We start from the raw sequence: 27,655 nt of genomic DNA on the forward strand, positions 1-27,655 counted from the left end.
ACACCAGAAAGTAAGCCAACTACTGAAGTCAATCATGTTTTGTTTGGAGAAGTCATTATTTTTGGTGAAGGTAGAATGCTACTGAATGCAAACTACATACATGACTGAGACACACATTCAGAGAGAGATCAACAAGTGTCTCTTTTCATATAGTCCAGGGAAGTATGTCTTAGGTCATGAAAGCCCACATGGACTATGATAGAATCATACTGGTACCCGTGGTGTAGTGACTTGAAAATGTGTGTAACTTGGCGGATCCAGCCCCAGATAAGCAACTAACTGTTATTTCTCCTTGTTCAGTCTGGTGAGTGGGGTATCTGTGTGTCTTACAATGGTGTCTTCTATGACAAGAGTCCTGGGTAATGTGTTTGCTTGCCTTATGGGCTTTGCTCTTGGGGGCTCCACTGGGTGTAGGCATATGTGTGGTGTTTGGTGTTGCTTTGGTGAGTGCTCTAAAGATTGCTGACAATAGGCATTGCCGTTTATAGGCTTAGGAGGTCTTTGGGGTTTGGGATGACTGATTTTTAGTGCCTCCGCATAATTTGGTCTGTATATATGGTGGATACTGTGTGGTGGATGTAGTGTGTATGTGTGTGTGTTCTTGACAAACTTGTTTGTATGAGAGATTTTCGTCTCTAGTGAAATCGTGTATGTGCATCTCTCACATACTGTGTTTGTTTCTTTAAGGATTAAATGGTTGTTTCTCTTTAATTTCTAGTAACATAAGTACTAGGAAGGAGCGGAAGGGTAAATCAAGAATCAGACACTAAACTTTAAATGTTGTAAGCGCTTTTATCCTTATTTTTTAAAACAAGCTTCTTCAGACAACAAAAGCAAAGCAAATTACACAGTTTAAATAACCCTCCATTAAATCATGTCACCCAAAAGTAAATTACATCATTGAAACATAACGCACACACTCAGGTCACTCCACAACAAGTACAAATATGACTCTGTCATTGTCCGTGTTGGTGTGAATGACCTGAGACATACCTCCCTGGACTACATGAAAAGAGACATGGAGGAGCTCTCTGATCTTGTATCCCAGGCAGGTATGACCCTAGCTCTGAGTAGCATCCTGCCATCACCCAGAATGATACCACAGTACAAGGACAAAATGATTGACTTCAACAATTGGTTAAACTTCTGGTGTCGTTTTTAGGGGATCCAGTATCTGTCTGCCTGGGATGACATGATCGACAGACCATGATGCTTTGCCAGAGATGGCCTGCACCTGTCGCCCTTGGGATTCTGGATACTGGCTAAGGCTCTTGCCACCCCTATAGTACCTTTTTTAGGCAAGGTTCAAATGACAAATTCACCACCGTAACAGGTACAAGCAAGCAAAATCTGAGGGTAATGCTACTCAATGCTAGAAGTCTAAACCTCAAATTGCATTCACTCGAGGCACTCCTTAAAATGGAGAACATTGACATCTGTGCAGTGACAAAGACCTGGTTCAAGGCTTCAGAGACCACTCCTGCATTACCAGGCTATAATTCATACCACACCTTTCAGCCACCTAACCTGGACTGAAAAACTAAAGGTGGAGGCATGTCCATATTCATTAAGGATATCCACACCTCCAGGCTAGTTGCTCAGCATAATGCATCCGAGATTATCCAAGTGCAACTAACTCTGGGCAAGACCGCAATCCAAATTGTAACTTGCTACAGATCCCCCACCATGCCCCAGGATTCCCACTCCTCATTTCTTGATACACTGGAAAATATTAGGGTACAACCTAACACCCTAATAATGGGCGATTTCAACTACCCCATTAACTGGGAAAACTACTGATGAACCAACTCTTTTGCTCAACATTTTCTGGAATTTATAAATTCCAACACCTTGGATCAACTTATCCACACCCCCAGCAATATCCTAGACCTGGTCATTATCAACATGGGCAACCGGTGTTCCACACCAGAGGTCAATTCCTCGTTGGTCAGATTCGACCACAAGCTAATCACCCAAGACATCCACATCCCACCCCCACCCCCCCATTAGGGAAACCACCATAAAATATTTCTCCAAAGCCAACTTCATGCTTCTTAAGACAGAAGTGGCAAACTTCACGACACCCATGCAGACAGACAATAGAGGTATGAGTGCTGAATCCTACACAAATGCACTTTATAAGCACTTAGACAAGTGCATGGATCATGCTATCCCTAACAGAACCAAGATGCTATCCTCCAAAAAAAGGAAGCCAATCTGGTGGTCCCCTGCCATAAACAAACTCTACAGCAGAAGAAAGAAACTGTTGCAAAAAAAGAGTAAAATCCCATGGTTGGATGAACTCCCTGGTCAGCCTCAATAAGAAGCTGAGATCCCTCATAAAATCCTCCAAAGCTAGTTATGATTCTAAAGACAAACACAAAGCATTCTATAGCTATGTCAAGAATCTCAATGGCAACACTCAGATCTGCACTGTGTTACAGCACAATGGCACTAAATATACAGAACCAACTGATATTGCCAACATCCTGGCAGATAGGTTCAGTGCTAACTTTACCCCCCCACCCCCTAAAGGGCCCATCTCTATACCGGAAGAATGCAAAGTTCCTGTAATCACGGCTGCACAGGTAAAAAAACACACTCTCCAAAGCCAAGAACACAGCATCCATGGGACCTGACAACATCCCAGGCTGTGTTCTACATGAACTACAGAATGAACTGGCACCCTACATAAGCACCATGTTCAGTCATAGTCTCACCTCAGGCTTTGTGCCCACTGAATGGCGCACAGCGACAGTTATCCCACTCCACAAAGGGGGAGCCACCATGGACCCTGGGAACTACCGCCCCATTAGCCTAATGAGCCTGGTCTGCAAGGCCATGGAACGTATCATCATGGAACTTATAAACAAAGACACTGGTAATCTCCAAACTCTGGACCCCACCCAGTTTGGGTTTGTAAAAGGCAGATCATGTCTCCTAAACCTGATAGACTTCTTTGAAGCAGTCGCCAAAGCTGTAGACAAGGGTAAGGTGGTTTACACAGCCTATCTAGATCTCACCAAGGCTTTTGACACCATCCCCCACTCTGGAATTATAGATAAACTCAGTAAACTAGGTATAAATCCCTATGTCACAAGATGGGTTGCCAACTGGCTCACTGACAAAATCTATACTGTGAAAGTAGCAGACTCCAAATTCGACTTCAGACCAGTGACAAGAGGAGTACTGGGTCCTCTCCTGTTTAGTATCTACTTTTCTGAAGTACAGGCTAACACAGAAGGTCTTTGGCTAATGACATTCGCAGATGACTGCAAACTAGGAGCCATAATCTAAAGTCCTAACGATGTGGACATCCTACAAAAGGGCCTCATTGAGACGGATGCCTGGTGTCAAAGCCATGGCTTCAAGCTCAATGCCAAAAAGTGCATTGTCATCCCCTTTGGTAAAAACTCTTTACCCATGAGCTACCACATAGGTGGTAGTCTACTTAACACCGAAAGTGTGATAAGAGACCTTGGGACACAGGTGGACAGTAGTCTCTCCTTTGATAATCATATCACCACAGTAGTCAGGAAATCCTTCTACATGGTATACCTCATCTCAAAAGGTTTCTCATCCAGGAATAAAGAGGTCATTGTTCCCCTCTACTCGTCACTCATTAGACCCATTATAGAGTACAATGCCCCTTTTGGTACATACCTCACAAGACATCTACAACAACTGGAAAGGCAGCAGAAATTCCTCACAAAGAAGATTACCGGCCTCAAACAGATGCCCTATGCAGACCTTCTAAAAAAACTCCAGCTTTACTCCGTCGCATATCGCCTACTCAGAGGTAATCTCTGCCTAACATACAAAGCTATGTCAAACCCAGAGCTGTTGGACATGCTCCACTTAAAGAAATCCCAGTCCCTCCGAGCTACATGCTCTAGGGACCTAAACCTTATCACCACAATAAACAGAACATGCTGGAGGGATAGATTCCTGTCCCAGAGACTTCCCATACTCTGGAACAAACTACCTATCTATATCAACAAAGCTCCTCATTAGCACTCTTCACGGAAAAATCTTGATGATTGAATAGGAAATTCACCACGGGGATCACCTCTGTGGCTCTGCTCAACAGGGGCACAAGAAAATAATTTTCTTGGGTGGCGAAAGCCAGGGTACCTTTTTGGCTAGGCTTATGTAGGCCCTAGGGCCAATAGCCTAGTACCTACCCACTAACCTATGAAACAAATCTTTAGAAACACCACCATCCTGTGGTTCAAATACTGAACTACAACTAAATAAACAGTCAATTCCTTCATAAAAGTACCTGGCTACCATATAGTATTATAGAACAGAAAACACACTGAATTGAAATACAACCATAAAAAACATCACATATAAACACTTAAAACCAAAAATATTACCTATCCAATGCCTTCAGTTTTAATAAGCACTGTATTGAGCATGTATCATTCAACCCAGGAAAGCTATACGCATTTATCGAACTTGCCACTTAAGTTCACTGCATTCCAATTTAGATTCCAAGGATCCCCTCTTTCATCAGACAAAACCTGCTTAATTACTTTGAGTTTAAAATGATGATCTGGGAAGGTCATAATATGTCTGGCTAAGGCGTTATGAACGTGCAATTTATTAATACTATAAATATGCTCATATAGTCATTCTCTAAATCTGTGTTCTGTTTTACCTATATAAAAACTTTCGCTGAACAAGCACTTAGCCAGATAAACAACGCCTTTACAATAGGTTCCAATTTTTATGTAAAATTTCCTTAAGGTAAATAGCCTCAATACTAAAAGGGGTAAGGAAACTCAGATTAAAGCTAGTTGTTGATAGATTACTCTCTTGAACTCTATAGTCACCAAACTTCCAGGGCTTTCTACCCAGCCCTCATGATTTAAAATTGGTTTAAAGAACCCAGTAGAGCTCTTACTTTGTACTTCATTAATTAATTGGTCCACTAAAATAGATGGATACCCTCATTTAATAAACATATCCCTTAAATTGTCACACTCATTAAAAAAATCTTGTTCTAAACTGACCATCCTAGCCGCTCTAACCAATTGGCCTTTTACAACAGAGCATTTTTGGTGAAAAGGATGGGAGCTAGTAAAATGCAAAAAAGAATTGGAATATGCACTTTTTCTAAATATCTTCAAGGTATATCTAAAATGTATTTATTTATTTATACATTTGTTAACCGGGTTAGTCTGTCTGGGTTCTTAGAAGCCCTTTTTCAGCAGAGACCTGAGGAGAAAAGCTAACAAAAAAGCTTAAGTAAACAAATAGTAAGAACAAAGATAAACACAGATCACATTTTAAGTATACATACTTCTGAAGTAATTACATAACATGCGATAAAGGAATATCTAGAATGGATAGAAATACAATACAATACATATATAGAAATTTTCACATAGTATGGCAAGAAACTAAGCAGAAATATGATAAGACTAAGATCAATACATTGCTGAACCAAGGTACTAGGCATGAAGTAAGTAAATATACAGATAAAGCTGTGTGAACTTTGGAAGTTAATAAATAAATTAAAGAACAGTAATAAGGGATTATGGGAACTGAGTGTAACATGAGCTAACTAGTATGGAATATGATGGAAAAAATGTATAGGTAGTAGTAAGAGAGAGCTAGAAGTGATACAGTTAAGATAGGTTATCCCTGAATGTTTCTTGGGTATTATTTTAGAGCATGAACATATCCAATTTGATTTCCTAAATTTGCCTTGTCTTTCCTTAATTCAATATCTAAAAATGAAATCACATCAGAATTATAATCAGAAGTAAATTCCAGAAAATCAGTAGAATTCTTAAAATATTCAAGTAATTCTAAATGAACCAATGTTAAATCTTATAAACAATGTTCAGTGCAAGGCTTTTCCAAAGAAAGTCGGACAACTACACCAACCTGGTGTAGTTGTCTGACTTTTTTTTGGAAAAGCCTTGCACTGAACATTGTTTATATGGTGACTGTTTGACTTACAATGGAGTTTTGTGCAATGTTAAATCTTAGAAAAATGTGATAAAATGTTACATATTTTTTTAAAGAGGGGTTATGCTCAGTAGTTTTTAAGGGGAATTAGAAATGAAGCAGTGGGCAAAAGATGGAGTGGTTTTACCACCCTTTATTTAGCGTAGGTGGTAATGTAGGTTTGCAAAGTATAAGGAATGAGAATAAGTCTCAGATAGAGATACCTTTGATCATCACTTATTCTGTTGATGTTAACAGGATGGTCAAATCAGTTATTGATAATTGGGCAGTGTTAATGGCTGATGGGCAGTTATGTGATTTAGTTGGTAATAAATCGTATGTAGTACATAATAAAGGTAAAAGTTTCAAACAAATCCTGGAAATCTATGAGGGTAGTAGTGGGAACAACAGCACTAAGGGTATATCTAAATGTGGTCATTGTAAACAGTGTTGGTTCATTTTGGTAGGAGACCGGTATAATATTATTGGTCAAGTATTTCATATTTCAGGGAAATTTAATTATATATACAAGCATAAAAATAATAATAAGAAGAGAAAAAAAATTTCTATATTTTAGCTTTATTCTTTCTGTTCACCATTTTCATTTTTTTGGTTTGTTAGATTAGAGTTAGAGGGATCCTAGGGAGTTTGTGTTGGATATTAAAAAGAATTGCAAGTTGCAGTGGCAGATTAGGTTAAATGCCATAGTAACTCCAGCGTTAAACGAGGCCTGTTCTAGTAAAGCTGTTTTAAAATTAAAAAGTTTGGTATCACAGGTGAATATTCATGTTTATACATTCATATTAGTTTATAAGATTTTTTTATTTATTTTTTGCATTTTATTACATTTGTTTGCATTTTTATTTAAAAAGTCCACTGGGCCTAAAGAGTCCATTTTGGGGAAGAAAATCTCCGACAAAAACATAGATGAAGAAAAATTAAAAAAAATAGATTAAGAAACATAGAACTAGAAACAGTGTTACACATTATATATATATAATATATATAAATATATATATATAAGTCAGATTATTTTAGGTTTTTATTATATACACATATACATAATATATACATAATATATGGTTCAGTTGGTAGATTCCAGTGATTTTAGATTAAAAAGATAGATAAAAAAAGATATATTATAAGTCATTATTGTGAAGTGAAAAAAAAAAAAAATGAAAAAAAAAAGAAAGTATATCAAGTCACTATCAGTAAAAGCATATAGGAATTTAGTTATAACATAAGGAGAAGGAAAAAGTTAGGTTATAGAGCAGGTACATAGCCAGGAAGAGGTGAGATTAAGCATTAATTATGTAATGAGTTGATTAATATCATATGATGTGTTGTAGTATTTAAGGCTTGTATGAGTGGCAGTAGGTAGTTCTGAAGAAGTCCCTATGACAATGAAAATGCTAAATGCTACCTTTTGTGAATCAATAAAGAAGGAGCAAATCCTGGTATTTTATGACTTTGTGCCTTTCTGTATAAATGACATTGTAGTCACTGGGTATAGCAATTTCAATGATCAATGCTACTTTTGTCTTCTTTTCATGGACTACTATATCTGGTTTTCTCGCATCTATTTATTGAACTGTTGGTAATGGGTGATCCCATGTGATGTAAACTTCATCATTTTCTATAATCCTTTGTCGCTCATATTTCCAATGTTTTTCAACTACTTCAGTATTATAATGTTTGCACAATCCACAGTGCAACAGTCTTGCCACATTATTATGCCTTTCTTTATACAGTCCTTCTCCCATTATTATATCATAACCAGCAACAGGATTTGTGATGGTTTCCAATTCGGTTTTAGAAAACCTATATTTGTCTGTTTCTGCCACATGTTCAATGGACTTTGTAAACCAATGTGTTTATAGTTCTACTATCTTGGGATGCCAATATTAACCTTTCATCTTTTGGTTTAAATTCACATAGCTCCTTAACCATTCCTGTGTTCAGTCTTGAGCAACATGCAGTTGTTTCAAGAGTTTTCTGTATTTGCAACTATATTTACGCATTTTCCATTTTCTTGCCTTCTCATTTGATCCTTCACCTTATTTTCTTTCTTTTGTTTTTTGGCACATTCAGGTGATGCCTCATTTTTATCTGCTTCTGGTTTGATCTTCATTCTAGTTCGACACTGATATGCTTCTGCTAAACTAAGCAGATAAGTCATCTTAGACTTAGTCTCTTCATGTTTTAAAACTTTCACTATGTCTGGGTCTTGCGAGGTCAGCAAATATGTATGAAGTCCTGTGATTCATAGGTTGGTACTAGGCTATCGACCCTAGGGCCTATAGAAGCCTAGTCATAACAATTCCCTTGCTATTTCTTCCCACACTATTTACTTCCCTGGACCCCTGTCTAGTAGGGCAACTGACGTGATCCCTGGGGTGAATTTCCTTTCTCCCATCCAATCATCAAGGTTCCTTTAGAAGAGGGCCAAAGAGGTGCTCTGCTTGACATGTATGGGCAGTCTATTCCACAGTCTGGGGAGTCTCTGGGTCAGGAACCTATCCCTCCAGCATGTTTTGTTTATTGTGATGACAAGGTTTAGATCCCGGGAGCGTGTGGCTCTGAGGGAATGGGATTTCTTTAAGTGTAGCATGTCCAACAGCTCTGGGTTTGACATGGCTTTGTATGTTAAGCAGAGTAGACAATATGCGACAGAGTATAGCTGGAGTTTTTTTAAGGTGGTCAGCATAGGGCATCTGCTTTAGGCCTGTGATTTGTTTAGTGAGGTATTTCTGTGGCCTTTCCAGTTGTTGCAGATGTCTTGAGAGGTACATACCAAATGGGGCATTGTATTCTATAATGGGTCTAATGAGGGATAGGTACAGTGGGACAATGACCTCCTTTTTTCTGGATGAAAAGACCTTAGTGATGAGGTGTGCCACATAGAAGGATTTCCTGACTGTTGTGGCGATGTGGTTATTGAAGGTGAGACCACTGTCCACCTGTGTCCCTAAGTCTCTTATCACACTTTCGGTGTTTAGTGTACTGCCACCTATGTGGTAATTTACGGGTACATGTTTTTTTCCCAAAGGGGATAACTATACAGTTCTTGGCATTGAGCTTGAGCCCATGGCTCTGGCACCAAGCATCTGTTTCTGTACGGCCCTTTTGTAGAGTATCGACATCATTTGGGGATTCAATAATGGCTCCCATTTTGCAGTCATCTGTGAACTTTGTTAGCCAGAGTCCCTTAGTGTTGGCCTGTACTTCAGAGAAGTAGATGCCAAACAAGAGAGGTCCCAGGACTGAACCCTGAGGAACTCCACTTGTCTGGAGCTGGATTTGAAGTCAGCTACTTTTACAGTGTGGGTTCTGTCAGTAAGCCAGTTGGCAACCCATCGAGTGATGTAAGGATTAATGCCCAGCTTAGTAAGTTTATCTATGATTCCAGAGTGGGGGATGGTGTCAAAGGCCTTGGTGAGGTCCAGATAGGCTGTGTGGACTGCCTTACCCTCGTCCACGGCTCTGGAGACTGATTTGAAGAAGTCAATCAGGTTCAGGAGACAAGATCGGCCCTTCACAAACCCAAACAGGGTGGGGTTCAGTGTTTTAAGGTTGCCAATGTCTTTGTTTATAAGTTCCATGATAATACATTCCATGGCCTTGCAGATCAGGCGCGTCAGACTGATGGGGCGGTAGTTCCCGGGATCCAAGGTGGATCCCCCCTTGTGGAGTGGGATAACTGTAGCTGTGTACCACTCAGTGGGCATGAAGCCTGAGGTGAGGGTATGATTAAACATGACACTTAGGTGAGGTGCCAGTTCATTTTGTAGTTCATGTAGTACACAACCCGGGATGTCATCTGGTCCCATGGATGCTGTATTCTTAGCTTTGGAGAGTGTGTTTTTTGCCTGTGTGGCCATCATTACCGGAATTTGGCAATCTTCCGGTATTGAGATGGGCCATTTAAGGGGTGAGAGGGGGGGGGAGTTGGTACTGAATCGATCTGCCACGATATTGGCAATATCCTTGGGATCAGTATATTTAATGCCATTCTGTTGTAGCTCAGAGCAGATCTGAGCATTACCATTTAGATTCTTGACATAGTTATAGAATGCCTTGTGGTTGTCTTTGGAATCATTGGCAATTTTATTTTCTTAACTAGCTTTGGAGGATTTTATGAGGGATCTCAGTTTCTTACTGAGGCTGGTAAGGGAGTTTTTTGCATCCTGGCATTTTCCTCTTTTCCGCAACAGTTTCTTCCTTTTGTTGTAAAGTTTGTTTATGGCAGGGGACCAGCAGATTGGCTTCCTTTTTTTGGAGGAGAGCATTTCAGTTCTATTTGGGATGGCACGATTCATGCATGAGTGGATGTGCTCGTACAGTGCCTTAGTGTAGGACTCAGCAGTCGAACTTTCAGTTCCCATCTGCATGGGTGTCATGAAGTTTGTAACTTCTGACTTGAGTAGCATGAAGTTGGCTTTGGAGAAGTTTTTTATGGAGGTTTCCTTACTGGGAGGTAGGGGGTGGGATGTGGATGTTAAGGGTGATTAGCTTATGGTCTGATCTGACCAACGAGGGGGTGACCATAGGTGTGGAGCATCGATTTCCCATATTGGTAATGACCAGGTGTAGGATATTGGAGCCCCTGGTGATTACAGATCTATACATTTAATCAGTTTCAAGGAGGCCCATACCGCCATCAAAATGAGGAATATATAGTCTTGATGTACACTGATTTTTATAAATCATTTGATAGGCATGAAGCATCCTTCTTGTTTTCCTTTCCAACCGATCCACCTTTTGGGGCCAGTCAGTCCATAACTAAGTTAAAATTGGAAGAGCAAATTGATTTACAGCTTGAACTTTGTTCCTAGATGTTAGTGCCGTTTTCAGTATTAATTTTAGTCTTCTAAAATATTCTTTGCTAAGTTTTATTCGCATTTGTATATGTTTTATTGTTGATCATTCATCATTTCCCAAATATTTATACACTACCTATTGCTCAAGTTCTTTTATATCATATTGCTGCCTCAAGCTGATGTTTTCTTAATGCTGCAAATTTCTTGCTTTAAAGGTTGCTTTTGCACATTTATCAAGACTAAATGACATTCTTATATAATCTGGAAGGTTTTGACCACTTGCAGTTGTGCTTTCGATTCCTCATCTGATGAACTACACAGTTTTGAATTATCCACAAAAAGAAGGTGAGAAGTCTTTGCACTTCGTTGTTTTCTGGAAGCCAAATGGTAGCCATGACCTAATCTGTTAAGTAGACAGCTTAATGGGTTAAGGGCAAGACAAAAGAGCAGCAGTGACAGAGTCACCCTGGAATATCCTCCTTTGAATTTTATCCCTGGAATAATAATTTGTCCTTTATCATGGCTTAACTGCAGTGGTTTGCAACTGTTTCATGGTTGCTGTAATGTAACCGATCAGTGTAGGATGTATCTTATACATTTTAAGCATGCATACATGAATGTGGGATACTATCAAATGATTTTCTGTAGTCTATCTGTGCCATACTTAGTCTTCTCCTTTTCACAGTTCTCCATTATGACTTTATTTAACAACAAATGATCCTTTGTTCCACATGATTTTCCTTTGTTACCCTTTTGTTCTACTGCCATTACAGAGTTTTCTTCTAAATTAATATATTCTCTGTTGGCATTAATTCCAGTGCATAACTTATACATCGTTGGAAGGCAAGTTATCGGCCTATAATTTTTAGGATAGCTTGCAGGTTCACTCTTAAGTAGGAGCATTGTTTTTCCTGTTGTTAGCCAGGTTGGTGTCTCTTCAGGGTGCACATATAAATAGTTCTTACTCATGGCTAAACTTCATGCAAAGATGTTAATACTTTTAGCCAGAAGCTAGGTACTGCATCTGAGCCTGGGGCTTTCTAGTAAGGAGCTTTTCTTAATTTTGTTTCAATATTTCTTGCTGTTACTTCATCCGATTTCATATCCTGTATATTTGAACTTTTTATTCCTTCTTTTACTACTTCTAGCCATTCAGCATCTTTGTTATGTTCCACAAGATTTTCGTAGATATTTCTCCAAAATGTATCTTATTTCTTCTTTTTTTTTGGTGGTCTTTCAATTCCTTTTACCTTATTTCTCAGTTCTCTATAAAACCTTTTTGGGTCATCAATAAATTGCTTATTTTGTACTTTTCCTTTATATTTATCTGCATTTCATCTAAGTTTTTCTGCCTGTGCTGATATTTTTAGTTTATTTCAATATTGCATGATAGATCCTGATCTGTTCTGATACTGTGCATTGGTTTTATCACGTCTATCTTTCTGAGAACTTTTGTTGATATTTTCCCTCTTGTATACCCTTTTAACAGCGACACTTCTTGTCTTAATTGCTTTATAGTTTTCTCTGTTCAATACTTCCATGATGGCATTTCCTTTCCCTGACTGCCCTGTGTTTTTGTGGTAAGATTTTATCTGTTATTAATTTAGCTGCACCGTAATATACCCTATTTACTTCTGTTAAATCGCATGACTCTCTATGAGCAGTCCTAATTACTGTGTTTATTTGTTTTATCAAACTTCTAACTTTCTGGGTTTTACTGACTTTCTGCAGTTTATTTTTTTCATTAATAAATCTGTCATCTCTATTAAATCAAGCAACTCTTCTCTTAGATCATTTTCTTCTAAATTGAGGACACATTCTTTGTTCTCTATTTCCTGTGGGCATTCTACAGAAAGTTCCCGAGCATCTTCCTGTGCCACATTCTCTTCAATTTTGTCCTGTGTCATCTGTTGTGATTTCATATGAGAACTCACTGGCCTATCATTGCATAACATTAACTACGGAAGAGTTGCCACAGTTTCCTGTACTGGTTTCTTATGTAATTTATTTATGTATTTATTTTACATTTGTTTACTGGGATTTTGTTTTCTCCTTTGCATAAAAATTGCACTATATTAAATCTCTTTTTCTTTCCCATGGCCATATTTCTTCTTCAGGTGTCTCCTCCTCCTCCTGTTTCTCCTTAGTTGGGGTACTTCATTGTTCCATCATGCTGTGATATAACCAGTATTAGACTTTCTACTCTAAATCATAGGAAGTTACTAAGCTATTGGCCTTGAGGTACTTATAAGCCTAGCCAAGAGTTTAGCCCATGTTTAGACAAGTCAGCACTCGATGCCCCTGTCTAACAGGGACATGGGTGGAAGCCCAGGGATGTATTTTCTGTTTCATATCCAGTTATCCAGGTTGCGCTTAAAAAGGGATAAAGAGGTACTCTGCATGACATGGAGAAGGAATCTAATCCATAGATGGGGGAGTCTCTGGGATACAAATCTGTCCCGCCAACAAGTACTATTGATGTCACAGACCAGGTTGAGGCCACGTGTGTTGGTTACTCAAGTCGAGCTTGACTTGTGGATATGCAGCGGTCCCATCAAGGCGGGGTCCAAGATCGCCTTGTATGCCAGACAGAGGTCACCTCTGAGGAGTCTGTATGAAACTGAGTAAAGGGATATGGCTTTTAGCCTGTGTATGGTAGATTTTTTTGAGGCCCTGGATTCTCCTGGTGAGGAACCTCTGTGGTCTGTCCAGCTGCTGCATGTGCTTTGTGAGGTACATGCCGAATGGGGCATTGTACTCAATAATGGGGGCTTATAAGGTGAAAATACAGGAATGTTATGACCTCCTTGTCCCTGGAAAAGCTACTCTTACTTATGAAGTGGGCCATGTAGAAAGCTTTCCATAGAACGGAAGCAACATAGTGGTCAAAAGTCAGGTTACTATCAACCTGGGAGACCAAATCCCTCACGACTGACTGCGTTCTTAGGATGTTGTTATTAATGTGATAATTTTTGGGGACGTCACTCTCCCCAAAGGGGATGATGATGCATTTTTTGGTATTCAGCTTGACACCATGTTTCTGGAACCAGTCGTTTGTTTGGGCGAGACCCTCTTGGAGGATGTCCACATCACTAGAGGAATTGATAACAGCGCCCAGCTTGCAGTCATCTGCAAAATTAGTCAGCCATAGACCATTGGTTTTAGCCTGCACCAAAGAAAAGTATAGACCAAATAACAGAGGCCCCAAGACTGAACCCTGTGCTACTCCGCTTGTTACAGGTCTACCGCTTGAGGTTGCTTCCCCTAATTTGACTAGGTGGGTTTTATCAGTGAGCCAGTTATCTACCCATCTGGTAACATATGGATTGATGGCTAGTTGAGAGAGTTTATCTATTATGCCCAAGTGGGAAATAGTGTCGAAGGCTTTGGCCAGGTCAAGGTAGCTGGTGTGCATCATCTTCCCCTTGTCCATCTCTTTGGTGACTGTCTCAGAGAAGTTGACCAAATTTAATAGACATGACCTCCCCATTACGAGGCCAAACTGTGTGGGATTGAGTGTTTGGAGGTTGTCAATGTCCTTATTAATGAGGTCCATGATAATCCATTCCATGGCCTTGCAGATCAGGCTAGTTAGGTTGATGGGTCTATAATTTCCCGGATCGATGGACGCTCCACCTTTGTACAAAGGGATGACAGTGGCTGTCCTCCACTCAGCTGGGATGAAGCAGGTAATCAGGCTTTGGTTGAATAGGGTGCCTAATGGTGCTGCAAGTTCCTGCCTGAGTTCATGCAGAATGCAGCCTGGGATGTTATTGGGTCTCATGGAGGCTGTATTTTTTTGCCTTTGAGAGAGCAGTGATGACTTGTTCCCTAGATATAAGGGGAAGGGGGCAGGTACGGGGGATGTCCTGATTTACTGATGGGGGGGGGGCAGAGGGTGAAATTTTCACTGAATCTGTCAACCAGCAAGTTTGCTACATCTAAAGCATTTGTATATGTGATGTTCATGACCATCAGTTCTGAACAGATCTGGGTGCTTCCTTTGAGACTACAGACATATATGAAGAAGGCATTATGACTGTCTCTAGTAGATATGGCCAATTTGAACTCGAAGTTTGCTTTGGAGGTTGTTCAGACTAAGGAGAGATTGCTTCCAATTGGGCATCTGCTCCTTCTTGGTCCAAGACAACAATTTTTTTCTTTTGTTATAGAGTTTATTATTGCAGATGTCCATCAGACAGGTTTACTCTTCCTTGCGGGGGATGACTTAGCCCTGTCGGGTATTCCTGATTCTAAGCATCTCTACAAATGCTCGTATAGTGCTTTGGTGTAGTTTTGAACACTGATGCCAGTTCCTAGAGAGGGGAATGGGGCTGTGAAGCTGTTTATACCATCCCTCAGGAGGCTGTAATCAGCTTTGGAGAAGTTTTTTTTGTTTGACCCTAGCTAGAGGGGGGTCAGGAGGAGATGGTGACTTCGAAAGTGACCCCTTTATGGTCTAATCTTACCAGGGAGGATGGTACTGCAGGGACGCCACAGTAGTTACTCATGCTGTTTAATACCTAGTCCAATATATTATCACCTTTTGTGGGGTTTGTGAGGAAAATCCTTCACTTCACAGGTATTCTATAACTTCAGCTTCTGATTTTTTTACTGCTACTTTACTAATTTTCTGTTCTACATTCCCTCTTTGTGATTTTATTTTTTGTATTGTGAAATTTTCCATATCTAGATGCCTTTGCCTGTATTTTTCTTCAAATATCTTTGGAGCTGTTGTTTGTATTGATTAATCTGGCTTTCTCCTTTACATAAATATTTCACCGTATCAGATATTTCTGTCTTTCCCATATCCATATTTCTTTTTTATACCTTTCAAAAATCTCTAGATTTTGTTCTGTATATTTTTGCACTTCCTAAGTTGATTCTTTTTCCAAACAGACCAAGGCTTCTTGGTCTATATAATAGTTGTCTGTGAACATGAGACAGTTGCTACATTGTCTCAGGATGCCCATATCTACCACGCTAGCTATAGAGGCGTTTGGAAATTGCATATCCATGTTGTCCAGACCTGTATTTGGGTGGGTTACTGTAAGATGTGGATTAGGTTAAACAGAAATCACTGAGGTCTGGCACTAGACTAGGTTAGATTGGGCTAAGATTTGATAGTGCTGTTTAATGTGCAAGGTATCTGGTGTAAGGTTGTCCCTGAACAATGGCTTTGTTTTAGCGACACTAAATTACAGGTTTCAGTTCTAAGGGTAGTTTTATAGATAAAATTTACTTTCTGGGTATTTATGTTTGTTCATGGCACTGCTAACCTCTTGATGTAAAAACACCATGAAGGATTGCTTGTTAGTGTAATGCTACAACAAAACAACTTAGGCAAACTATCTTGACAAGGCAATTTCAAGAACTAGGGACCTTTAAAATAATTTACATGCAAAATCAACAAATAAAGTAAAAATACAGTAGTGTTACTCTAAAAGGTTAACTGAAGTTTGTTTGTCTTTCGGCTTTTCCCGGTTAGGGGTCGCCACAGCGGAACTCCGGTCCGCTAATGATTGGCAGTAGATTTTTACGTACTGGCTTGCCGGGCCTAACGCACAACCTTCAACGAAGGAACGCCCATTCACGCATGTCGCCACGCAGAAGACGCTCTAACTGAGAATCGAAAAGGTTAACTGAAGTACAAAACAATAAAATAAATCTCTTATCAGCCAAGGAAAATGGAATGTAGTACTGTGATTCTTATTTATACCTTGGACTCCAGGCTTTGGTTACAAACTACAGTACTGTGTATTTCATTTATTATCTAGATCAGTGAGTTTATTTTTACAAAATCCAATTTTGTGAGTCTTTTGTTGAGGTACCTGTTCAAGCATGCTTTATTGCTGGAACCTAAGTTCTCTGTGGTAGTCTTGTCCCCTCTATGGTAGTCTTTTGCTTTATGTTACAAATTGTAATCTGTTGTAGTTCCACATCTATGCCACTGGCCTGAGATGCAAGTGAAAAAAGACTTTTGATCCTCAGAAGGTTTATCTAGATAACAAATACATGTGATGGGAAAGGGATTACAGCTCTGCAACTCTCACACTTTCGTCATCCTGGCAGTGCACTGTCATATACATTCCACCAGATGGCAGACTTTCAGTAGCTTGTGCAGGTTGTCTCCTTTGACAGTTGGAGGCAGTCAGACTCATTAATTTTATTCTCTTACTAGCTAATCTCAGCGGTCATGCTTACAGTTAAAGGTGTGCCACTAATCACTTGTAGCTAAAAATTGGAATTTTTTGTGACACTGACCTGGACATGCATTTCAATCCTCAAACTCCAGATGCAGAGATTAGGGGAAATAGTCCAAAATCAGGAGACACCTACCTAGCATATCACTACCCATACTTCATGATTTTATGGCTCCTCAGTACACACAGCCACAAGCACCCACGTGCCAAAACACAAACACACACACACACACACACACACACACACACACACACACACACACACACACACACAAGCGCAACATCCATAATATTAAAACTGACAATGACACAATCTTGGCTTTATTGTAAATACAATGACAGTAAAATCCAGACTTCCTTATATTTTTAAATACATGGCAAAGCTAGAAAGACACCTTGATGTGTAACACGCCATTCTTGTGACACCTGTCATGACCAAATGATATCCCAGCATTATATTTACAATAAGACATTTCTTTTACTTAGCTGTTTTTTATACTGGATACTGTCTATATTTTGTTGCAATAGAAAATGTTACTTGAGTACTACTGTAGTTATTAATAATCACTCAGTTTAATTGGCATGCTTTTTTTAAATTACACTATTGTTCACTATTATGTTGGCTTAATGAAACTCCACAATAACCCTACTGATCTTGGAACAAAAATGCATTTTCAAATAGGAGAAGAAAGTAAACGAGCACTCCAGTTAACACAGAGGATTAAGGATATGAGCTGCTTCCTATAGTCCAGGGTTTGATTCCCTTTGCCTCTTCTGTTTAGCTAGTCTCATCAGTGGCCTCAGGTACAGAATGCTTTGCAACTACCAATGAATGAGATGGTTCCAGTTTCCTAATGCATAGTATGTGAAGTGAACATAATTGTGTCTGCTGACCTAGTATCTTAAATCATTCACATATCCTTCAGCCCAGATATTATTATAAAGTAGATTATTTTATTTTTTGATGCACTGTGTTAAAATGTTACACTAGATTAATTAAACACTTGCAATTTTCACTGTTTTAATCAAGCCTGTTTAGTACCATTTGCTGTAATGACAACAGAGATTATTTGCAGTGACCATTCATTCTTTTTATGCTGATTTTTTGTTGGAAGATCTGTTAGCAACCAGACAGACAGCTATAGTAAATTGAGTAGTCTTTTAAAAGTTAGAGGCAGGTAAGGATATAGATGGTTAACACATGCAGCGTATGTTTGTGTGTGTACACCTGTAAGACAGAAATACATCCATTACAATTACATTATCTATGCTAAAATGTAAATGGTGTCCTGGTGCTTTAACATTAGGTACACTCAGTCTTGTGCTGCACTGATAGAGTCACTTAAATGGCACATTGCTTACTTCATGCATGGCCAAAACCAAAAAATGCAGTAAAATTCTGCTTAGTTTTTGCCAGCTATCTTAAATGAGGCTAGCTAGTGTTCCTGTGTCTACAGGAAACTACCTAGGCTCAATGAACAATTCAATCATTTGTTTCCCTTTCACTAACTGTTATGTGTGGAGGACTACATTCTTGAAGGTGTAAGGGGTAATTTGTCGCTCCTCTGTTTGTAACTGTGACGCCTGCTCCCTGGCCCAGCAATCAAGGAGCCTCCATCCTCACCACTAATACCAGATAGGGGTTCTCATATATGAGGAAAGGATAACAAATGCACACAGTAAAGTGCAATTTCCCTTAAGAGCACACAGAGATCACAGTCAGTCCAGGGCTGGTCACTCCCTTGCTCCCCAGGTCCCCAATAAGACTCCCCACTGGCACAGCTATAGGGTCCAGATCTTAGCCTAGCTGGACAAGATAAAATCTCCAGCACCCTCTCTGTCCAACCAGTGCTTTGTGTCCCTGCCCAAGTAGCTGACACACACACACACTTTGAGATAAGATGTTATACAACCACACAGACACTTCTGGGGAAGGCTGGCACAGGTTCTCCAGCTGTGTCCCTTTTCCCCAGACTATACGGTAGCACCACTTGCCACCACCCAGCTAATACTTATCAGCTACTCAAAGGCCCATAAAAGGGTGTCCAATTATTACTGTGCAATATTATTATCCAATTGGTAAGTGTGACTAATCAGTCAAGGCTTATTAGAGTGGCTTTTCACAATAATCTCTATAAATATGCAATGCACTCTATAGCTTAACTTATCTCTACACAAAACAGCCACAGTTGAAAGGGTTTAAAAATATTTAATAAATACTAAAAACACAAGACAATACTACTACAACACAATGCTAGTCAAGAGTTCAGAGATCACACAGACATATTTAAAATAAATCAGTAGTACAGTTCTGACATCACAGAAAAACACTTAGTCTAAACTTTCTAATTCTTAGCTATTGCTACAAGAAAACACACTTCTAAAATAACTTACTTATAGAGCAAGGCAGAGTGCTGTGAGTTGGATAGTCAAGGCAAAATGTTTAATAATCTCTTGTTCTCACTGTTTAAATTGAAACTGCAGTTCTGATAAAAATTACATCATCTTTTACACTTCCCTGGTGTTCCCAGGCTGACAGAAACTGCATTTACATTATTTTACACTTAGAGAAATAAAGGACATGCCACATGTAAATTCTGGTCATTAACTTTAGCCTTAAAACAATAGGCAGGATGCTTACTCCACACTCATTGACTCTAAATTCTAACTTCAAAGGAACAGACATAAAGTAATTTTAATTTCAAAGGACCAACAAGAAATGCTTGACTTAGCTTTCTTTACAGCAGAGGGCAATGTTGCCACATTGTTTTAAGTTCAACATTTCACAGTATTTACAAATGAAAGAATTATGTACCAAATCTATTTGACTAGGCTGGCAGCCTTCACTCATCTCTACCAGTCTTCACAGTAACAAAAGCACTTAAAGATGTTTCCTTTAACATTAAGGGGACATCTGCTATAGCTGTACCCGAGAGTCTATATTAAATCAGCGAACATTGATTTATCGACCCTTTAAGAGCGAAACCTCATAATCCTGAAGACACGGAACAGCGATTTCCTCCACTGTGGTGCGATCTCGGAGTTGGTATATTTAAGTGGGGGGCACTTGAACTTTTTTTTTTTTTTTTTTTTTTTTTTTTTGTGAAACAGCGATCTTTTTCCTTGGGAAAAAAATTGCTGTTCCGTGTCTTCGAGATTGTGAGGTTTCACTTTTAAAGGGTCGATAAATCAGCGTTCACGATTTTAAGTGTTCGCTAATTTAATATAGATCCGTACCCAATACTGCTGGTCAGTATTCATGCAGAATGCTTGCCTGACTGAGAATTTAACAGAAACTAAGTACAATATTTAAAATGGAAGGACTGCTGTGATTGTGACTCTGACTTTCTGATTCAGAAGCTAAGGAAATGTCACTCCCCAACCTCTGGATCCAATCTTAAAGGTGTTAGAGTTGTTCAAGATGCATTTCCTAGTTCAAACATTTCAGTCTGCTCAGGTGATGTTCTCTCTTTTTTAACTAATATGTTGCTGCACAGAGTAATCTAATGTGCACACATAGTAGTCTTTTCACACTTATTTTCAAGAAGCCCACAGATCTATGTCTTTCAAGGTTCTCCAAGGAGTCCATGGCCATAGTAGGGAAGGGAGAAGTCAAGTTCGGAGGCACAGTGACATAGGGGACAATGTTTCCTAAGTTGGACTGTATTCCCATATGACTCCACATTATGTAGGCTGTACTGAGTACCTTTAACAGGCTTGAGGTGATGATATAGGGAAAACGCACAGGTACTATTCTACCATTTTGTTTCACATGTCAGATCACAAGAGATGGGAAGATTCAATAAACCTTGTGTTTTCTTTTGGTGTTAGTATATTTTTCCAGGTATAATAGAATTCAGAATATATTTTTAATGTTTTGTGCTATATGATTATCTACTTACTAAAATTCCTTTTTTTTAGCTTTCTATACTAATTGTCTTTGAAGGGAAGAAGACATTTAAGAAGGACATTGACCTCTGGGGAGTGAGTATTTCTGTAACAATATGGATATGCTAGTGATGATGTTACCCTACAAGAACATTGCAATCATGATGGTGGTAGCTCCTATGTATGTTTTTTTAAATTTTTTCTTTGTTGTTAGCTGAAGAGAATCATTCTTTCTCGCCCTTTGTTCAGCCATGACACAGGCCACAAGGCCAAAAGGGAAAATTCATTATCTATGTATCTCTATAGCTATCCATATACGTGCGCGCATGCGCGCACACACACACACACACACACACACACACACACACACACACACACACACACACACACACACACACACACACACACACACTCTCACACACACACACACACACATGAATATGAGCAATGTGAACAGTTCAGTTTAGCAATCCAATCATCATGTTTTTTGGTAGGTGAGAAAAAAAATTAAATCTCTTATGATTGTATTCAGAATGCCAGAATCATAACTGAAAATTATCCTGTTTAGACTAGTCCACCAGTCTAGACATATGTATTACATAAATAAACAACATTTATAGAAATCAGACATTTTCAATGGAACTTACTTTTTGGTTAGATGTAAGATTCCACATAGTAAAACAAAAAAATGAAATAAAATAATGATATTAGTTCACCATCAATGGTAAAAAAAAACAAAAAAGTATTTTTGCAGGAAAAAGCCTCCTTGCACCCCCCCCTCACATGTAATTCTAAATATACTAACACTGATATCACTTAGCCTTTTGGGGTAACAGAATATTCTCTTACACCTGAGAGTTGGTAACCTTGGGGCAAAGCTTCAGTGTTTGCGCACATCACAGTCATTACTGCAATGTAAAGGCCCATGGTTAATGTGGTGTTGAACAGATTATATGCTCCTTATTAATTAAATGTCCGGAGTTATTAAAGAAATGAACGGATGGATTTTGTTACTCAACATAGTACTAAATGCTGTCATACATGATATGGAGCAAACCTTAGAAAACAGAACGTTAAGCAAAATATTTAAGATGGGATAGTGAGCTTACAAAACAATGATGACTTTGTCAGCTGGAGGAGGGGTGTCTCTTTGACAACCGCACTGACTTTTTAGCTTTCAGCTATCATAAATGATTAGCTGCAGAGGTCCATTCTCTTCCAAGCTGCATCATACACTGCCACTGGGCTGTGGGCCATAGCACCTCCCAATGGCTGCAGTGGGCCACTGCTCTAATCAGGTTGTTCAGAAATTGTCATTTGCCAAATACTTCAATTTAGCTTTCACTGTCCAGCACTAAAAACTTAAAATCATATCTATCTTTTAGCAAGCTCAGCTCTTCCACTGTATACCAGCTAGAAGTCTATAAATTCAGAAACTAACAGAGACTATGACTTCAGCAGTATAGCAAGTCCCCAGTGGTCAGCTTGGCAAGCTCTGAATTCATTGAATTTAACTTATCAGGAACTGAACTTGATAAAAAAATTTGAGTAAATGTGGGAGGCAAGTCCCAAAACTAATAGGTCACACAAACTTTAAATAAATAAATCCAAAAAAAAAAAAAAACAACAAATCATCACTGCTGGCATATGCCTAGAAACTGTACCAGCAGTTATATCTTATGAAAAAAGTGACTGGAGAACAGAACATGACAGCAGAGTAGGTCATTCCAATTCACAGTTGCTAAGATAAAGAAAAGCCTTCCAAAGGAGCTCTCCTCTACACGCTATAAGGGAAGAACCTTGCAGGCACCTTTTGAAATTATTATCATTCAGTGATAGTTGGATGACACACAAAGTTCAAGTGTGGTATGACATTATCATCATTTTTTGGGAACACAGGAAATGGAATAGGAGCCACAGACTAGCAACATTGAAAACTGAAACAAAATTCATATCAAATTATCATATTCAGGTATATATTGACAAACCACACATGACCTCCACCCAAATATAGATATATCAGCTTATTATCTACAATTTCACTAGATATCAGGATCATCAAATATATAAATGTGTGGCCTCATCTTGATTAACAGCACATCTCTCAGCTGTCTCCATATGGAAATGTATGCCTAATAGACTCCTTCACAAATTGCTATCATGGAATCTACCAACTTCCAGGTACTGCCATGCATTTTGTAGAGAAGGTTGAAAAAATTAGACCTCTTCAGGTAACAGCACACATGGTATCTCTAGAAAAAGAACTAATGCCAAGTTCCTACAGAATCAGAAAGACATTCTATTCACTGTCCAATAACCACAATGTTTGCATAAATGATTTAGGACCAGCCTGTGCTGCTGCATTCATTATGTATTTTCTAAGAGAACTGTGAATATTTAATATTCTCATAAATGTTGATGTAAATTTTTATTGTGCAGCACTTGATGAGTGGTCCCTCACTGAGAAATTCTGTGTCACATTACTGACTTACTTTTTGGGAATCTGAATTTCATATGCCAGTGTATACATTTCTGTACTGCCTACTGTAGGTGTTATGTTGTTCATTGCTCTTGTTGTAAAACTGTCTGAATGTCTGGTGTAGCTGCTATAATTTCTGCTTTTTGGCTAACTGTAAAAATGTTTTTATCAATTTTCTTTTTATCTTATTTAATACCAACAATTGTTATACTGAAATACTGAACTGTTTTGTTTAGAGTTTTTTTGTCTCTAGTCCTTAACTGAAAATTGATCACAACCCAATTAGGTATCCTGGTTATCAAAACATAAATAAAATAATTATATCATTACCAGCAGCACAATAGTCCAGGTTTGCAGACCGCATGCAATTACCGAGGGCAGTAGATAGAGCAATGCACAAAGGTATTCACGTAGTGCAGAGGTAGCCAAATAAAAAATGCAGTTTTATTTACTTTCCTGGTAGTGGGATTCAAATCTGCATCTGTACAATGTTAACACACAGTGAAACTGTTGTCTTGTGGAAAGCAGAACTCTTGTTTTATTTTGATGTTTAGTAAAATTTCGGTTCCTACAGTGCTTTATTTCATATCTAAATCCATATGTTATGTAAATTACTTTGCAGCCAATTTATGGTTCAAATGATAAAAGTACCTCGCTTATTTTACTTTTGTACATTCTTGCCCTAATCTTGTTTTGAATTTTGATATACAAATGTTATTCCAGGTCTGATAAGACCTTGTCTTGCCTTGCTTGTTAGTGCCACACTAAACAAAAAGTAACTGTTGGTATACATGCAATCAGTTGTATCACATATTATTTGCCTATTGTATTGCTATACTAATATATCTAAACAGATAGAAAAAATCATTAAATCATAAATGGCTAGAATTACAAAATAGTTTGTGATCATGAGGATATAACCATAGCAATACTACATTTCCCCCTTGCTACACTGTTCATTTTAAATGCTATGTTCTCTGACTTTTCTTATAGATACGCAACTGCAAAAACTAATATTTAAGAGAATTCTACAGTTTGTAACCAATCTATGCATCATAGCTATTCCATATACTTATATGTTTATGTTATTTTTGCATCTGTGTTTGTTAACCATCAGGGCTCCCCTTGAATGGACAGTGCTCATTCATTCTTCTGTTCTGGGGTTCCATTCAGAGCTAAGGTGAGCAACATTCAAAACTGGGCCAGCATTAAGGCAGCCATGAGATTGCTTTCTGCCTAGCATTTTTTTGAATAATCCAACCCCACCCCCTGGGTAGGAAGACAGGTCAACAGCACCACCAAGGTGCCTCACAGTGCTATTCCCATTCCGCAGACTTGCTCTGACATCTACCACCTACTGGTGGCTTGGCAAGCCTAACCACCACCCCCAGGCTGCCCGTCTGCATCACTACCCTTTTCCAAGTGATAGTGCCCCTCCCTTCTCAACCCCCCCCCCCATGATGGGCCTTTCCATTTCAAGTCTGCATTTTTTATATCATTCTTTCCACACTGTCATGTATAGCTATACTGCCACATATCTTAATATATAGGGTCATACATTTCTTTCTAGAATCTACAGTGTCAGTTGCACAGAAATTAAACATATTTAGGGCCAATGCCAATCCTTACAAAACACCATAGCAACTTATTTGTCCTTACTATATATATTTATTGTTTTTCTCTGTTGCACAACTGATTTTTTTTCTGGGCTTCCATATTACCACCTGCTTGAATACTGTTAACAAAACACTATAACCAGCTAGAGGTCATAGGTTCATAGAAGGTTACTAGGCTTATGGCCCTAAGGCATTTACAAGCTTAGCCATGTTATACCCATGTTCCCTAATTGACCATGGTTAGATGGTCTTTATTTGCAGGGTGAGTCTATGGTCAGCACCAACTGCCCTTGTCCATGAGGGATATAGATGGCAGCCCTGGGGTGAATTTACCCTCTCCCATCCAACTGTCTAGGTTGCACTTAAATAGGGTCATTGAGGATCTCTGCTTCACATGAAGTGGGAGTTTATTTCAGAGGAGTGGCAATCTCTGGGAGACATATCTCTGTCTCCAGCATGTTCTGTTGATGCCACAGGCTAGGCTGAGATCCCTGTAGCGAGTGACTCTTGTTCCATTTGATTTGTGAACATACAACATTTCCATTAGGGCAGGGTCAGAGACTGCTCTGTAGGCCAGGCACAAGTCGCCTCTCAGAATAGGATACAGAGGACAGTGACAGGACTTTCAATCTTTCCATGTAGTCATGTTTTAGAGGCCCTAAATTTTCTTGGTGGGAAACCTCTGTGGCCTCTCCAGCTGCTGCAGGTGTCTGGTGAGGTACATGCAAAAGGAAGCATTGTACTCTATTAGTGGTCTAGTGAAGGTCTAGTAGAGAAGAGTTATAACATCCTTAATCTTGGATGTGATGCCCTTACTTATCAGATGCACAATGTAAAATACTTTCCTTACCACTGTGGACACATGGTGATCACAGTTTAGGCTGCTATCAGCCTCTGTTCCTAAATCTCACTACACTGAGTTTGAGCTTAGGGGGTGCTGTCAATATATTTGCAGGGAATTCCTCTTTACCAATGGAGAAAATAATGCACTTTTTTGCATTTAGTTTTGGTCCATGGCTTTGGCACCAATCATTTGTCTGTGTTAGCCCTTTTTGTAATATATTACTATCACTGGGGGACTCAATAAATCATCAGTGAACTTGGTAAGCCACAGGCCGTCTACTTTTGTCTGGACTTCTGAGAAATAGATTCCAAACAGTAGAGAGCCCAGCAAAGATCCTTGTGGTACACCACTGGTAACTAGTCTATTGGTAGAGGTGGACTCCCCAGCTTTGACAGTATGAGTTTTGTTGGTGAGCCAATTGGTTGGGAGAGTTCCTCAATTATTCCTGAGTAGGGGACTGTGTTGAAAGCCTTGGCCAAGTCAAAGCAGGCAGTATGTAATATTTTGCCTACATCGAGGGCTTTGGTGACATTCTTGGAGAAGTCCACCAGGCTTAATAAGCATGTTCCACCCTTAATGAAGGCAAACTGGGTTGGGTCAAGAGTTTGAAGGCCACCTATGTCTTTGTTGATAAAGTCCATGATGATTCTTTCCATGGCCTTGCTTATAAGGCTGGTTAGGCTTATGAGTGTATAGTTCCCAGGGTCAGTTTTTGGACCCCCTTTGTTTAATGAGGTTACTGTTGCAGTTCTCCACTCTGCTGGAACAAAGCCAGAGCTCAGGCTGTGGTTAAACATACTGCCAAGTGGTTCCACTAGGCCTTGTTTTAGATCATTTAATATGCAGCATGGGATGTTATCCAGCCCATACAGGCCGTGTTGTTGGCCCTGGAGAGCGCAAATATGACCTGCTCTTTGGAGACACTAGGTAGAGGCCTGGTGTCAGATATGCTTTGGGGTATGGCTGGTGGGGACAGGAGGGTGAAGTTTGCAACAAATCTGTCAGCTATCAGGTTGGCAATTTCCTCTGGTTCAGTATGAGTGGTACCATCCACTATAAGTTTGGCACATAGCTGGGCATCCCCTTTCTGATTCTGAACTTAGCTAAAGGATGCCTTATGATTATCCTTAGCTAGGGATGCTAATTTAGCCTTTACAAGCTATCTGATTTCCTTGTTCAAGCTGTTGAGGGTATTCTTCCTCTGCTGAGTAAGTTCCCTCGTCTTCTTAGATAACAATTTCTTCATTTTGTTATATAACCTATTTATATTTGAGGTACATTAGGGTGGCTTGTTTTATCTAGAGGAACTGTTTTTGATTCAGTGAGGTAAAGCCAAGTCTATACAGTTGTTTAAGTGGTTGTACAAAGCATTTGTGTACTCCTCTGCATAGGAGTCATTGCTGGCTGCAATTAGCAGGGGGTTTGAAACTTTTATACCATTGCTTAGTAGGCTGTAGATTGCCTTCAGAGAAATTTTTCATTTTTTTCCTCCTGTGGGGGTGTCAGGGCTGATCAATACTTCAAATGAGACTGATTTATGGTCTGACCTTTCAAGGGAGGGCAACACACAGGGGGTAGTGCAGTGACCCCCCCATGTTGGAGAGTACCTAGTCCAGGACACTTGAGCCCCTTATGGGGGTGCAGACTAACTGATCCAGAGCATTTGTATTGACAAAGTCCCGGAACCTCAGAGTTAGCATGTCTGTGCTTGTGCATGTCACCCAGTCGATGGAAGGATAGTTGAAATCTCCCATGGTCAAAGTGTTTGGTTGTGTAATGAGTGACTCTAGCAATTCCAGGTAGGCAGTGTACTTCTCTTGATTCATGGAAGGGGAACTATAGCC

General features: G+C 39.3%; 1 protein-coding gene across 1 annotated transcript in view; it reads left to right on the plus strand.

Moving 5' to 3' along the window:
• LOC122789417 (cysteine and histidine-rich domain-containing protein 1-like) overlaps positions 1-27,655 on the plus strand; it is a 338,356-nt gene that overhangs the window by 271,516 nt on the left and 39,185 nt on the right. Inside the window, exon 10 of the mRNA XM_044056856.1 lies at positions 20,906-20,968. Within this exon, the coding sequence (XP_043912791.1) occupies positions 20,906-20,968 (63 nt within the window). The remainder of the gene's footprint in view (positions 1-20,905; positions 20,969-27,655) is intronic.

Source organism: Protopterus annectens, chromosome 14.part0 (genome assembly GCF_019279795.1).
Source record: "Protopterus annectens isolate FY-2018-M chromosome 14.part0, PAN1.0, whole genome shotgun sequence".
NCBI classification, from domain to species: Eukaryota; Metazoa; Chordata; order Ceratodontiformes; family Protopteridae; genus Protopterus; species Protopterus annectens.